General features: G+C 51.9%; 1 protein-coding gene across 1 annotated transcript; it reads right to left on the bottom strand.

Annotated features, from left to right (window-relative positions):
* Window positions 1–633: 633 nt before the first annotated feature.
* Window positions 634–8,652, bottom strand: LOC102853440 (E3 ubiquitin/ISG15 ligase TRIM25-like). Its single transcript, XM_006886378.1, has 8 exons — window positions 8,570–8,652; window positions 8,384–8,427; window positions 6,969–7,615; window positions 4,250–4,345; window positions 3,817–4,050; window positions 2,302–2,461; window positions 2,062–2,124; window positions 634–1,184 (listed from the first exon to the last, which is right to left on the bottom strand). The coding sequence occupies exons 1-8, from the start codon at window positions 8,650–8,652 to the stop codon at window positions 634–636; spliced, it is 1,878 nt and encodes a 625-aa protein (XP_006886440.1).
* Window positions 8,653–12,395: the final 3,743 nt, after the last annotated feature.

Genomic DNA, 12,395 nt, shown 5'->3' on the forward strand with positions numbered 1-12,395 from the left:
CACTCACTCCTCATCTGGTGGGCGGGTCAGATAATAGAAGATGCCTGTTGACAAAGCCCCTTAAGCCCTCTTGAGGGCAGCCCTGGCTGCTCTTGGAAGCTGAGTGGGTGGGATGCTGGCCTGAGGAGTGGAGTGCCGAAGGTGGAGGGAGGTTTAGGTTCGAGAGCCCTCAATCCGTGACCCCTCTGGGCTCTGAAAGCCTTTTGTGTAAAGAGCTCTGTTCTGCTCAGTCATTTCAGGGTCTGAGCCGGGCCTGTGTTCTTTCAGTTTAACCTCCTCCACTTCCCAATCATCAGGTGCCACTTGGGGAAGGAACCCCAGAGAAGCCACCTGCTCCCAGCCCTACCACTTTGATAGCGCGCGGCCTTTGGATACCTTCAACCTCTGGCACTGGTGTCCAGGAGTGGCCTGGAGAACCAGGGCCAGAGGCCTTTTTGGGGAGGTGGGTGGAGCTGGGGTAGGGCACGGGGCTTACAAAGTTCCCCTAGAATTTCAGGACTGTCCCCTGGTTCCAGAGGCCAACGCCTTCGCCTCTTCCCACCTCTTCGGCTGGGAGGTGGCCTGCAGGTGGCATGGAGGGACAGGGACAGGGACCGCCGCACGTGGAGTCCAGCTTTATTGGGGGCCTCTGCCCTAGGCCTCGGGGAGCTGCCTGAGCGTGACCGAGGCGCCGCTGCCCACCATGACGGCGGGGTAGAGCGGCTCCAGGAAGGTGGCGAGGAAGCGGTAGATGAGGCTGGCGCCGCCGGCCACGCCGTAGAAGGCCAGGTGGCCCGTGGCACAGTTGAGCGCCACGCCGAGCGTGCGCTGGTACGCGCCGGGCAGCACTGTCTGCTGGTTGTCGTGCCACACGGAGAAGCGGAGCGAGTCCCACTCCAGACACCACGAGTCAGGGTTGCGGCCCAGCAGGTAGACCACGCTGCGGCGCGGGCGGCCAGAGGCCGGGGCGCAGCGGCGGTAGGTGACCCCCAGGCACACCCACGAGTCGGACACGTCGGCCTCCCAGTAGTGGCAGCCCTCGGCCAGGCCGCGCGAGCACAGCACCTGCGGCCACTGCGCGAAGCCGGGGCAGGAGGCGGCCGTGGGCTCCAGCAGCACGCCCAGGTTCAGCACCGAGTGCGCCTCCTTGAACAGGAAGAGCTCGGGGCTGGCTGATGCGGGGTCGAAGTGCAGGTTGCAGTAGGCTGGGGGTGGGTGGGGAGGGGAGGCATCAGACCCGGGCCGCCAGGGCGCAAGCAGGGGCACAGTGGAGTGCCATTCGGGTAGAAGACGGGGTCTCCCCACCCTGGGCCCCAAGGAGGGAGCGCTCTGCTGGCCTAGTGGTAAGAAGCTGCTCTGCAATCTCAAAGGCACACGGTTCAAATCCACTAGCTGCTCAAAGGATGGGTCATCTCCTCCCGTGCGATTTACTGCCTCTGATAGCCCGCTGGAGGGACAGCTATGGGGCTGGTTCCTAATCGTTGGCGCACCCACTTTCCCTTCTCCGACTCTGACCCCAGGTACAGGTGACAGTCCCCATGAAAGATGAGCCTTTGGGGTCAGAAGCCCCCTCACTCCAACGAGGCCTTAACTTCCCTTCTCATCTGCCCAGGTGTACATGGAAGAGAAGGGAGAGGCCAGTGTCCCCGCCTAGCCAAAGGACAGCAAAGGGAAGACAACTTTGACCTTCAGCTCTAAGAGAAGTCACCAGGATTTGGCCCCTTGCCCATTTGAGTTGCCCTGGCTCCAGCTAGGCTGGCAGACTCCCACTATGAGCAAAGGTGTGCCTCACCTGGACTGGGGGAGAGGGTGGGGTGGAGGGGAGCAGCAGAGCTCCCTTCCAGGCACTACAGAGCCCTTGCTCTACTCCAGGGTTAGGGTCTTCTCCACTCCCTACCCCAGCCCCGGGGTCTCTGGTCCACTGAAGTTTCTAGAGTCCTTTTGGGGTCCCTGCCCTGAAGCAGGTGAGGATGAGGGAGCTGGCCTCTCGAGAGCCCTGCCTGAATGGAGGTGGGGCTGGGAGGTTGAGGCACCCACAGCCTCTGTAACCTCCTCCTAGCCAGAGCCAGGAGGTGGACTCACACTTGAGGAGTGCTTTCCTGTCCACTGCTGGGGGCAGCACCTCGTAGGAGTTCGTCTTAATTCCTGTGGGAGATGGAGGGGTTTTGCTAAGGACACTCACAGCCTGCATCCACCTGGAGAGAGGCGTGGGCTTCCAGGAGGCTGGACTCTTCTGCGAGGGCCCGGAGCCCTCACTCACTCCTACAGGGTGCTCCCACCCAGCAAAACAGTCTCTGAGGCTACAGGCCGCCCGGAACTCACCCCTCAGAAGCAGCTGGTTGAGGAACGTGAAGCCCACATCTGCCATTTGTGTCTGGAGCTCCACCAGGGTCTCTGGCAGCTGGAGAAAGCTGTCCTCCTCGAAGGTGGTGCCCATCAGTGGTTCCATGTCGGTTGAGAAGTGCTTCAGCCTGGGGATCTCCTGGCATGTGGGGAGGTGGTGGTGGTACCTGTTAGAGGGCCCAGCACATGCCAGGTGCCTCTGCTTATGCCAGGGTCGTGGTGGCCCCAGAGCTACAGGGCAGGTGGAGCAGAAGTCATGGCTTCAAGCCTGCACCCCGCTCTCCCATTCCCATTGTTTGGGCTGCTCAGGGTGGGGTGCTGGAACAGCTGAGTGGCCTAGCGTGCTAGGCTATGTGTAGGGGGGCAGATTTCTCCTGAAGCCCAATTTTTAATGAACCATTACTATTTCCTACTTTCGATCAGTTGATACTGACTCATAATAACCTTCCCTTGGGTTCTTTATTGGGGGAGATTGCCTATTCTTGGGCAATCTGGTGGATTTGAACCGATTACTTTATATTACATACTATATCACTTGCTGTTGTTATGTGTCACCAAGTCAGGACTGAGAGCTGGTTATCCAGCAGATTTCCAGAGGCTGTAAATTGCATGGGAAGAGATTGCCTATCTTTCTCCCCTAGAGCAGCTCATGGATTCGAACTGTACACCTTTTGGTTGGCAGTCCAATGCTTTACCACTACATCAGTACAGCTTCCTTATTACTAGGACTCCTTTATGAAAAGGTATCAAGTATTTTCGGCAGTGTTGGAGATGAGGTGAGCAATGGCCCCAGAAATCACACGTTAGGAGTATGATGGCAGAGCAAACGGGCACAGGGCTTGGCTATACTCCAGGTCTCTGCCCACAGAAAAGGCTTCCTGCCAGCTATCCTCCCAGGGAGGAGGCCCTGGGTGGTGCCAATGATTAATTGCCAGTTGGAAGGATAGGAGTTCTGATCCACGCAGAGGATACTTAGAAGAAATGCCTGCTGATCTACTTCCATAAAACCAGCCACTGAAAATCCTAGGAAGCCCAGTTCTGCTCTGACACACACGGAGTTGCCACAGTTGGAATTTATTGCAACTGCAGGTCCAGGCCTGGGCTGGGGAGTAAGACTTCAGTGTATAGGCTTTATAGATTATTCTTGTCTCACTCCCAACCCTGGTCTAGGGGAGTCTGGAGAGAGGTTCCAAGATCGCCAGATGCCCAGCATCCTAGGGGATGTCCCAGCTGTTCCAGGGAAATGATGGCACAACACTAGGGTCTGAAAGAAGGAACTTCCCAAAGGATAAGGCTGCATGTGGACGTGGGGGAGTTAGGTATTGTGTAAGCTGAGGCTCTTGTGTGCACTAGACCAGAGGCTCCCGAAGGCAGGAGAAAGGACTCGGTGGTGCTGACGGCTGGATCCAAGGCCTGGGCTGGTCTGATGTGTTCAGGTGTCAGGATGGTGAGATTGTCATTGGACCCTTGATGAAGGTGGCGGAGGGGACTTGCCTGCATAAACTGCTGGTCACTCTGGTTGGTGAGGAGATTTCGGAGCCAGACACTGTCCTCCTCCAGCTCCAGGAGCCGGCTGTGGCACTGCTGGATGGAGGTGCCCAGTTTCCCCAGGACGGTGGCCTCCTCTTTGCTCAGGAACTCCAAGATCTTCACATGCAGCTGCTTGATCTGCTGGATGATCTCCGAGAAGCAGCTGTTCACCTCATTGCGCATGTTCTGGATCAGTTTCTGGCCGGGGTGGGGGGGAACAGAGAGAGGAATCCCTGAGTCTTACCTGGGGCTCCCATGGCCCAGAGCTGGCCCATGCATGTCCCCTGCTCGCCTGGCCCTGACCTGCCATCCCTCCAAGCCAGAAGGGTTCCCACAGCCCAATTCAGGGCCCAGAGGAGCCGGGGCTTGGCACAGGAGAAAGACAGGCCCACCTTACCGAAAGAAAGGCTGTTCGGTCCCGGTGCTTCTGGTTGTCAGAAGTGATGATTAACATCTGGTTATCCACATTGGCCTGGACCTTCCGGACCTCAGCCTGGGAGCACGGGTGGGGGGAAGGAGGAGGACCCTGATTCAGAGAGGTGGCCCGGGGAGGTGCAAGCGCCCAGAAGGGACACAGTACTTGCATCCATCTGCTCTGCTTAAACAAGGATGGAAGCAGAAGGTCTCTCGTCCTGAGCTCGTCTCCCTTCTCGGGATCAGGCTTTCTGTTTCTGATAGTGGTGACTGTAGGGTTTCAGGTCCCAGGAAGGGTGGTGGGTTCAGGTTGGAGAGGTCTGACAGGCAGTGGGTCAGATCAGGCCTGAAGCCATCCAGTAACATGGAGCAATTCTATCAAGTCCGGCACAGGACCATGTTCCTGCAGGGAGCACTGTCATGTTTACTTATAAAATGTTCTAAGAGATCAACTGCTGTGTGCCCGCCCGTGAACTGTGGCTGGTCTGAAACAAAAATCAGCAACTTGCATGGGATTGTAAAGAAATGCTTCCTTCACAGAGAAAGTTTTGCTGTGTAAAGGATGTCTGCTAAACAGAATGGTCTACTAAGTGATGAAGCTGGTTTCTATTCCGGACAAAGTCTCTTGCCTTGCTGTGGAGTGTTAATGGGACACTTAGTGGCTGTGTTAAAGAATTTACGTGACAGGACACCTAAGATGCAATAAAGCACCAGTACACACACCCTCCCCAAACTCACTGCCATGGGTGTGTTTCCCTTCCACTGGATTCCCAAAGCTGTAAATCTTCACAGGAGACTTGCCATGTTTTTTCTCCCATGGAGCCACCAGGGATTTGAACCACTGATCTTTCAGTTAATAGTAGGACACATTATACACGATGCCAACAATGTAAATACAGCAGAGACAATTTGAAAGTAGAGAAAAGGAGGACATTGACCCACTCTAATGGAATGTGTGAGGGAGCTCTGGTGGCCTCAGGATAAGAAGCTGAGCTGCCAACCCAAAGGCATATGGTTTGAATCCACCACTTCTCTGCAGGAAGAAGATGAGTGATTTCCTCCTGGGTGATTTACAGCCTCTGAAACCCCCCCCCAGAGGGTCAGCTATGAGTTGGATCTGACTCAATGGTACATAACATCAACAACAACAGTCAAACTCTTACAGTATAGTGTCTTCTCTTTCACCCAAATTATCTATTCATTTTACCCTCTTCTCCCTCCCTACTTAACCTCTTAACCTTCCAAGATAAGCTCTGTGATTAAACTTTTCCTTAGCTTTTTTTATGTTGGTGTCTTTTATTGGAATAGTCCTTTTGTGATTGATTATTCACAGCTTCAGTTTGCTCGGCTCCACGGTCAACACTCTTGGCACCAGCAGTCAGGAAATCAAAACACGTTTTGTGATGGGAAAGTCTGCTGTTAGGGACCTCTCTAAAGTACTCAAGAGCAACGGTGTCTCTCTGGAGACTAAGGTGTGCCTGATACAGGCCATGGTCTTTGCAATCACGTGTTATACATCAGAGAGTTGGACAATGACTAGGGAGGATAGAAGGAGAACTGACGCCTTTGAGCTGTGGTGCTGGAGAAGAGTATTGAATGTACCATGGACTGCCAAGAAAACAAACAAATTCATCCTGGAGAGGATTAAACCAAGCAACTCCTAGGAGGCAAGGATTCTGGGACTTCGTCTGACATACTTTGGACATGTTGCCAGGAGGGACGGGTCCTTGGAGAGGGACATCATGCTTGGGAGGGTGGAGGCACAGGAGGGGAAGACCCTCTATGGGATGGATTGATTCGGTGACTGGGGTAATCGGGATGGGTGTGTTGGAGGCAGTGCGGTTGGCGCAGGATAGAGCAGGGTTTAGGGCTGTTGTGCATAGGGTTGCTATGAGTCACAAGCGACTCGATGGCACATAACAACAACAACAACGTGTCACTCATCATATTCTAGATACATCCATGCTGTGAAGTATTTGATGACTTTTAGATTATTTTTCACAGATGTATCATTTTTCTGCACTCTTTTTAGTGATTTGAACCCACCAGCTGCTCCTTAGGAGAAAGATGGGCAGTCTCCTCTCGTGCGATTTACAGCTTCTGAAAACCTATAAGAGGGTCAGCTCTGAGTCAGTTTCCACTTGACCGCACATAACAACAGTGGCATAACGTGCTTGCCTGCTAAGTGGTCGTTTGAACCCCCCAGCCACCCTGAAAGAAAAAGTGCTAGTCAGCTTCCGTAAAGGTTTGAAACCCGGCTCCTCACAGGGTTTCTGAGGCCATAATCTGTGTGGGAGGACACTGTGTCCATCTTTCTCTTGAGCGGCCGCCAGTGACTCTGTGTGAGCCACACAGATCATATCACACTACACCAGGGCTCCTGCCCATAAAGATGCCCAGTTCTGCTCTGTCCTAAAGGACTGGTAAGTGTCTGAATAAACCCAAGCACATTTATTTCACCGGCACTTTCTGCAGCTACGACGTGGGCCTGGGGACCATCATGTTGTTGGGTGCAGATGTTGTGGGGGCCTTTCCATGCCAGTGCCCCCCCCATGCCAGCCCTCCTTGGCCCCTCACTGTGTGGGCCTTCTCTGCCTGCCCCATGGCTCGTCCAGGCCCCTCACCCTGTGGGCCTCCCCTGCCAGCCCCTCTGCCCTCCTGGGCCTCCCCTGCCAGCCCCCGCGGCCCTCCCGGGCCCTCACCTCCTTGCAGGCGCGCTCCTCCTCCAGGGGGACGGCCTCGTGGTTGCGGTGTTCCTCCAGCAGGCAGGCCCCGCACACGCTGCAGCCCTCGGTGCGGCAGTACAGCCGGCGCAGCTTGCGGTGCTTCCGGCACAGGCGGCTCTTGAGGTCCCACACCGGCTCCAGCAGCTGGTGGCCCTGGAATATCTGGTCCTCGAAGTGGCTGCTCAGGTGCTTCTCACACAGGGAGGCCACGCACTGCAGGCACGACTTGACGGACTTGAGCTTCTGCGGGGAACAGAAGTCACAGGGCACGTCTCCCGGGCCGGCCGTGCTCTGCAAGGCCTTGGAGGCCTGGGCCTTGGTCTGGACGAAGCAGGCCACCATCTCCCCGAGGGTGACATTCTTGCAGAGGTGAGGCCTGCAGGGGAAGCTCTGTCGGCACTGGGGGCAGTAGGGTGTCTCACCCATGGTGGCCTGGTGGTCCCAGAACCCCTGGAGGCAGGTCATGCAGAAGTTGTGGCCACATGCGGTGGTGACTGGGTTGTGGAACACCTCGAGGCAAATGGGACAGAGGACTTGGTCCTCCAGCAGGTTGAGTTTGCTGTTGTTACTCATCAGGGGCTGGGCTGAGGGCGGTGGGGCTGGGACTCGGTCCTGGACAGGATCTAGGAAGATGAAGGCAAAGCAGGCTGAAGGGGCTTGGGGAGTGGGAGTGCATCCCTTGTCTTGGAAGCAGCTGCCTGCTCATGGGATACCGAAGTTGTGCCACCTGCCACCCTCCAAACTTATGGCCCTGGGGTGACTCCTCCTCATGGTGACCCCTTGTGTTTGACCTTGAACCTAAAGGCTGGTGGCTTGAACCTGTCAGCTGCTTCCATGGTGATTGCAGACAAGCACACTATGTGGGGCAGCTCTACTCATGACATGTGAGGTAACCAGAATCAGCTGGACAGCAGCTTGACCGCCCCATTGATGGGGGTCTCTGTGTGGAAGCAGACCACCAGGCCTTTCTTCTGGGGTGCAGCTTGGTGGGTTTCAACTGCCAACCTTTGGGTTTATCCTTTGCCTTCAAATTGACTGTGGCTCATGGAAACCTTCCATGAGTTTCTGAGGCTGTAAATCATTATAGAAGGAAACATCCCATCTTCTTCCAACCCATCACTCCTAGGGAGTGGCTGAAGATTCGAACTGCCAACCTTTCATCTAGTAGCCCAACACATAACCCTCTACACCACCAGAGTTTCTTTGCCAATCAATCCCCAGGAAGCATAAGTTAAAGATAGACTATGTGACAAGATCGTGTTTTCCTTATGCAGTGCGACCTCCTGGGACAAACCCTGGACAAGGGACAGACAAGGAAGGACTGGAGGTGTGATAGGGAAAGGAGGACCTGCTTTGACTCTTGAAAGAGGAGGGGAAGCTCAGGTACTTACCTGAGGCTCCCTTCATGTCAGGGAGACTCGAAGACTCTGCTGCCCTGTGATGGGGAAGAACAGGTGGGCGCTCACTGGGGGATCTCTCCCCTGGCCCTGCTCTGGTGCTGGGCACTGGAGGTCCCACCGCCCAGCACCCCCCCCCAGGGTCTTACATATCTTCCGGTCCGATAGCTGCCTTCTCACCTTCCCCTTCGGCTGCTGGTTTTCACTCTCACTCCCAAGGGCCCTGCACCCCTGGCAGACTGCACCCCACAATTTTGCACCATGACCTCACAATTCAGGCATGATGTCAGTGGGGCAAAAGTGGTGTTACTAGACATATGGTTGTGCTGGTCTCCTGCCTCTGCAAGGGCAGACTCTTCTCTCTGGAGCCTTCACCCGGACACCTGAGTCACCAGCGGTGGACTTGAGTTTCTCATTTACTGGTCCGAGAGGGAGAGCAATGATTAAGGGGCAGCATGTTCGCTGGTAACTAGTTTCAGACCGTAGATGATCACTTGGAGCCAGTAGGGATGTTGGAGAAGATGAGATGCCAAGGTTCCTTTGGTTGCCAGGAGCCTTGGAGGCCCAGTGATTAAACACTCAGCCGCTGACTTAAAGGTTAGTGGTTTGAACCTCACGGCCCCTCAGGAGAGCTGTGTGCAGTCTGCCTCTGTAAATACTACCGCCTCTAAAACCCTTGGGGTTGCTTAGTTGGGACTGGCTAGACAGCCAGAGGCTTTTGTTGGCGTGAAAAAGCATCAGCTCAGTGGTAACTGGTGCTTTTCTCTCCTAAGGGTTAGGAACCCATGGTGGTGTGGTGGACTAAGTACGGGGCTGCTAGCCAAGAGGTTGGTGGTTCAAACCCACCAGCTTCTCAGAGGCAGACAGATGGGGCATTCTGCTCTGTAAAGATTTACAGCTGAAATGACTAAACCCTCTGGTCAGTTCTACTTTGTCCTGAAGGGTCATTAGGGGTTGGAAGCAAATTAGATCTATTCAATAGCAGTAGTTTTTTGGTCTAGATTCGAAAGATTCAAGTGTGATCTGATTGGCAACCTTGAAGACTGTCGCTTCCACTCTGGTTTTGACCTTGGCAAGAAGAGGGGATGAGCTGAGCTGGAGGAAGACGCTGGTCATCCTGTGTGGTACATTTTTGAGATTCTCCACTCCGGAAATTTTTCACGATGTCACTCTCCTGCTCAAGAACATTGGCATGGCCACTCGAGTTGAACAGAAATGGTGAACAGAACCACCCTTTCTCATTCAGTCTCAGAGAATCATCTTCCATATTTTTCCATTAAGTATGAAGGTTACTTCCGGTTTACAATAGATACCTCACATCAGGTAAAGGAGCCCTGGTGGGGTAGTGGCTAAAGCACCTGACTGGGAACTGGAAAGTTGGCAGTTCAAATTCACTAGCTACTCCAAGGGAGAAAGGTGTGGTAATCTGTTTCCAGAAAGATCCACAACCTTGGAAACTCTATGGTGCAGTTCTTTTCTCACCTACAGGGTTACTATGAGTCAGACTTGACTCAACGACACCTCACAAGTCCATAGACATAATGAATGTTTGTGCAGTCAATATTTATTTAGATCACGCCACATGTTTAATTTTATTTCACTTCTCTCCGCTCTTTCCTTTGTCGGAGCTGGCGTCTGGATCATTTCCTTTCTTCCTAATGAACTCATTTCACTATTTCCTTTGGTGCAAGTCTGCTGGTGCCAAACACGTTAAGGTTTTGGTTGCTGATAAGATTTTCATTTCACAGTCCTCGACTGGCAGCTAGTTTTTGTAGCACCTTGGAGATGCGATTCTCTTGGGTTCTGGCCTCTGTTTTTTTCTGTCGTGTCATTGTTGTCAATCTTAACCGCTGCTCCTTCAAAAGGAATCTTTCTTTTCCATTTTGGCTGCGTTAAAGAGCCCTGGTGCCATGGTTAAATGCCCAGCTACGAGCTAAGATGTCCATGGTCCTACTTCACTGGTCATTCCGTGGCGGGGAGAGAGAAATCTGCTTCTGTGAAGATGACAGCTTGGGAAACTGTCCTGTCTGTCCTTCACCATGCGTCTGTATCAGCTCGACAACAATGAGATTTTTTTAAATAATTTTTTTAAGAATTGTGTGTGTGTGTGTGTGTGCGTGCCATCAATTCGGATCTGACCGGTACAGGAGAAGATTGGCCCTCCTTCTCCAGCAGAGCATCTGGTGGATTTGAACTATGCATCTCTGGGATTGCAGTGCAGCTTCTTGCCACTAGGCCACAAGAGCTCGACTGCCTGGTTACTTTTAATAGTTTCTCCATGTTCAGTTTGTATCTGTTTTAGTCTAGTATACTCCCAAACCTCCCTGCTGCCCAGTGAATTCCAGGCCAATCACCGTGTAGGACAGAGAACTCCCCGTGGACTTCCAAGATGTACATCTTTAGGGAAGTGAATTGGGTCATCTTTTCCCCTGCTAAGTGCTTGGGAGGTTTGAATTGACAACTTTTTTTACTAGCAGCCAAGTTCTTTAACCACTGCACCCAAAGGTATTTTCTGTCCTGTTTCAATTTTGCTAAGGTTCTTGATTCTGGGGCTTGATGTCTTTCATTAGCTTCTTTGAAAAATTATTAGTTTTTAGCTCTTTAAATATTTTAACTGTTACATCCTCTCTTTTCTTTTTTCTTGAGCTTCACCAATTACATTATTTCCAGCTTCTACACTATGGATTCTATTTTCTTTGGACTGATTTTTCAAGTTTTTTAAGAAGATTGTTCCCTTCTGGTGGGGCTAATTTGCTGTCAAAAGTATCCACCAGGTTTTTTTACTTCGGTAATTGTAATTTTTAGTTGTAGAATTTCCATTTGTTTCTTCTTTGTACTTTTTATCCAGGGTTTCTCTGTTTCCTTGAGTAATTTTTTTAGTTCATGCCTAGTAACTCCATTATCTGTGTCCTTTGTGTGTTTTCCCCCACTCTCTATCCTTTACCTGGTATGTGATCATGTTTCCTTTGTCATCATGGGTTTGTCCTGTTTCCTCACATGCCTATTTTTTTCTTTTTAAACACACACAAAGGTAAAATCCCTGTGTACATTTTCATCAACAATTAACCTTGTTTCATTTCCACCCCCTCTTATCTCTCACTCTATTACTGTGTCTTTTGTGTGTGTGATTTAAGTGACAGTTTACAAGCATACATGTATCCCATTCAACCGTTGCTACATATTTATTTTGTGACTTTGTTTACAATCCCACCTGTCCTTCCCACTATGTATGATACTGTATTATTGTACAGGAAGTTATAAACATGTAGTTTCAATCATGATCGCTTGTGTATATATTTTCTTTTTAATAAATAAACTTGGTTTTATTAGAATCGTTTTCATTTTAGGATTCTCATTCTCCTCTCCCCATGCATTGTTGCCCTCACCCATCTTACGCTGGTGGTCTGAAGCTTCTTTAACGTCTGAAGCTTCTTTAACACGTGTTGTCCCTCCCATCCATCTTACACTGGTGAGTCTACAGCTTTTTTCAGTCCGTAAGTGTTCCGTCATCCTCTGACTGCTTTTGCCACTCATTTGTTGAGAGAATAGTCAGTCATTCATCCTCTGTTTCCTGTCAGCTGTTAGAACTCAGCTTTAGTGGTTTTGGCAGGAGTCTGCCCTAAGTGATGCATGTGTTTGTTATTACCTAACATCAGTAGCACACAAAGTGTGCTTATCTCTGCCTCGCTAATGTTCACAGTGTCCTGAACGCACTGTATGAAAAACAAGAGAGATAATCTGAGGTGAAGGGTGATGTTATGTTCCTTCAGAACAGATTGATGCCAACTTCTTGCAGGAGGTTAAGGGGTGCTAGTCATCAGAGTCACCCTGGTCCAGAGACCAGGAGGACTCAAGGCTTTAACTCCACTCGGGATTGGTCATTTCCAGCTCATCCTTTTCCCGAGGTGTACTCCTTTGGGAGATCACCCCCCTCAAAACACACTCTCTCTCTCTCTCTCTCTCACACACACACACACACACACACACACACACACACACACACACA

The sequence above is a fragment of the Elephantulus edwardii genome, unplaced genomic scaffold (assembly GCF_000299155.1).
Source record: "Elephantulus edwardii isolate Elephantulus edwardi_28Jun2011 unplaced genomic scaffold, EleEdw1.0 scaffold00048, whole genome shotgun sequence".
Classification (NCBI taxonomy): Eukaryota; Metazoa; Chordata; class Mammalia; order Macroscelidea; family Macroscelididae; genus Elephantulus; species Elephantulus edwardii.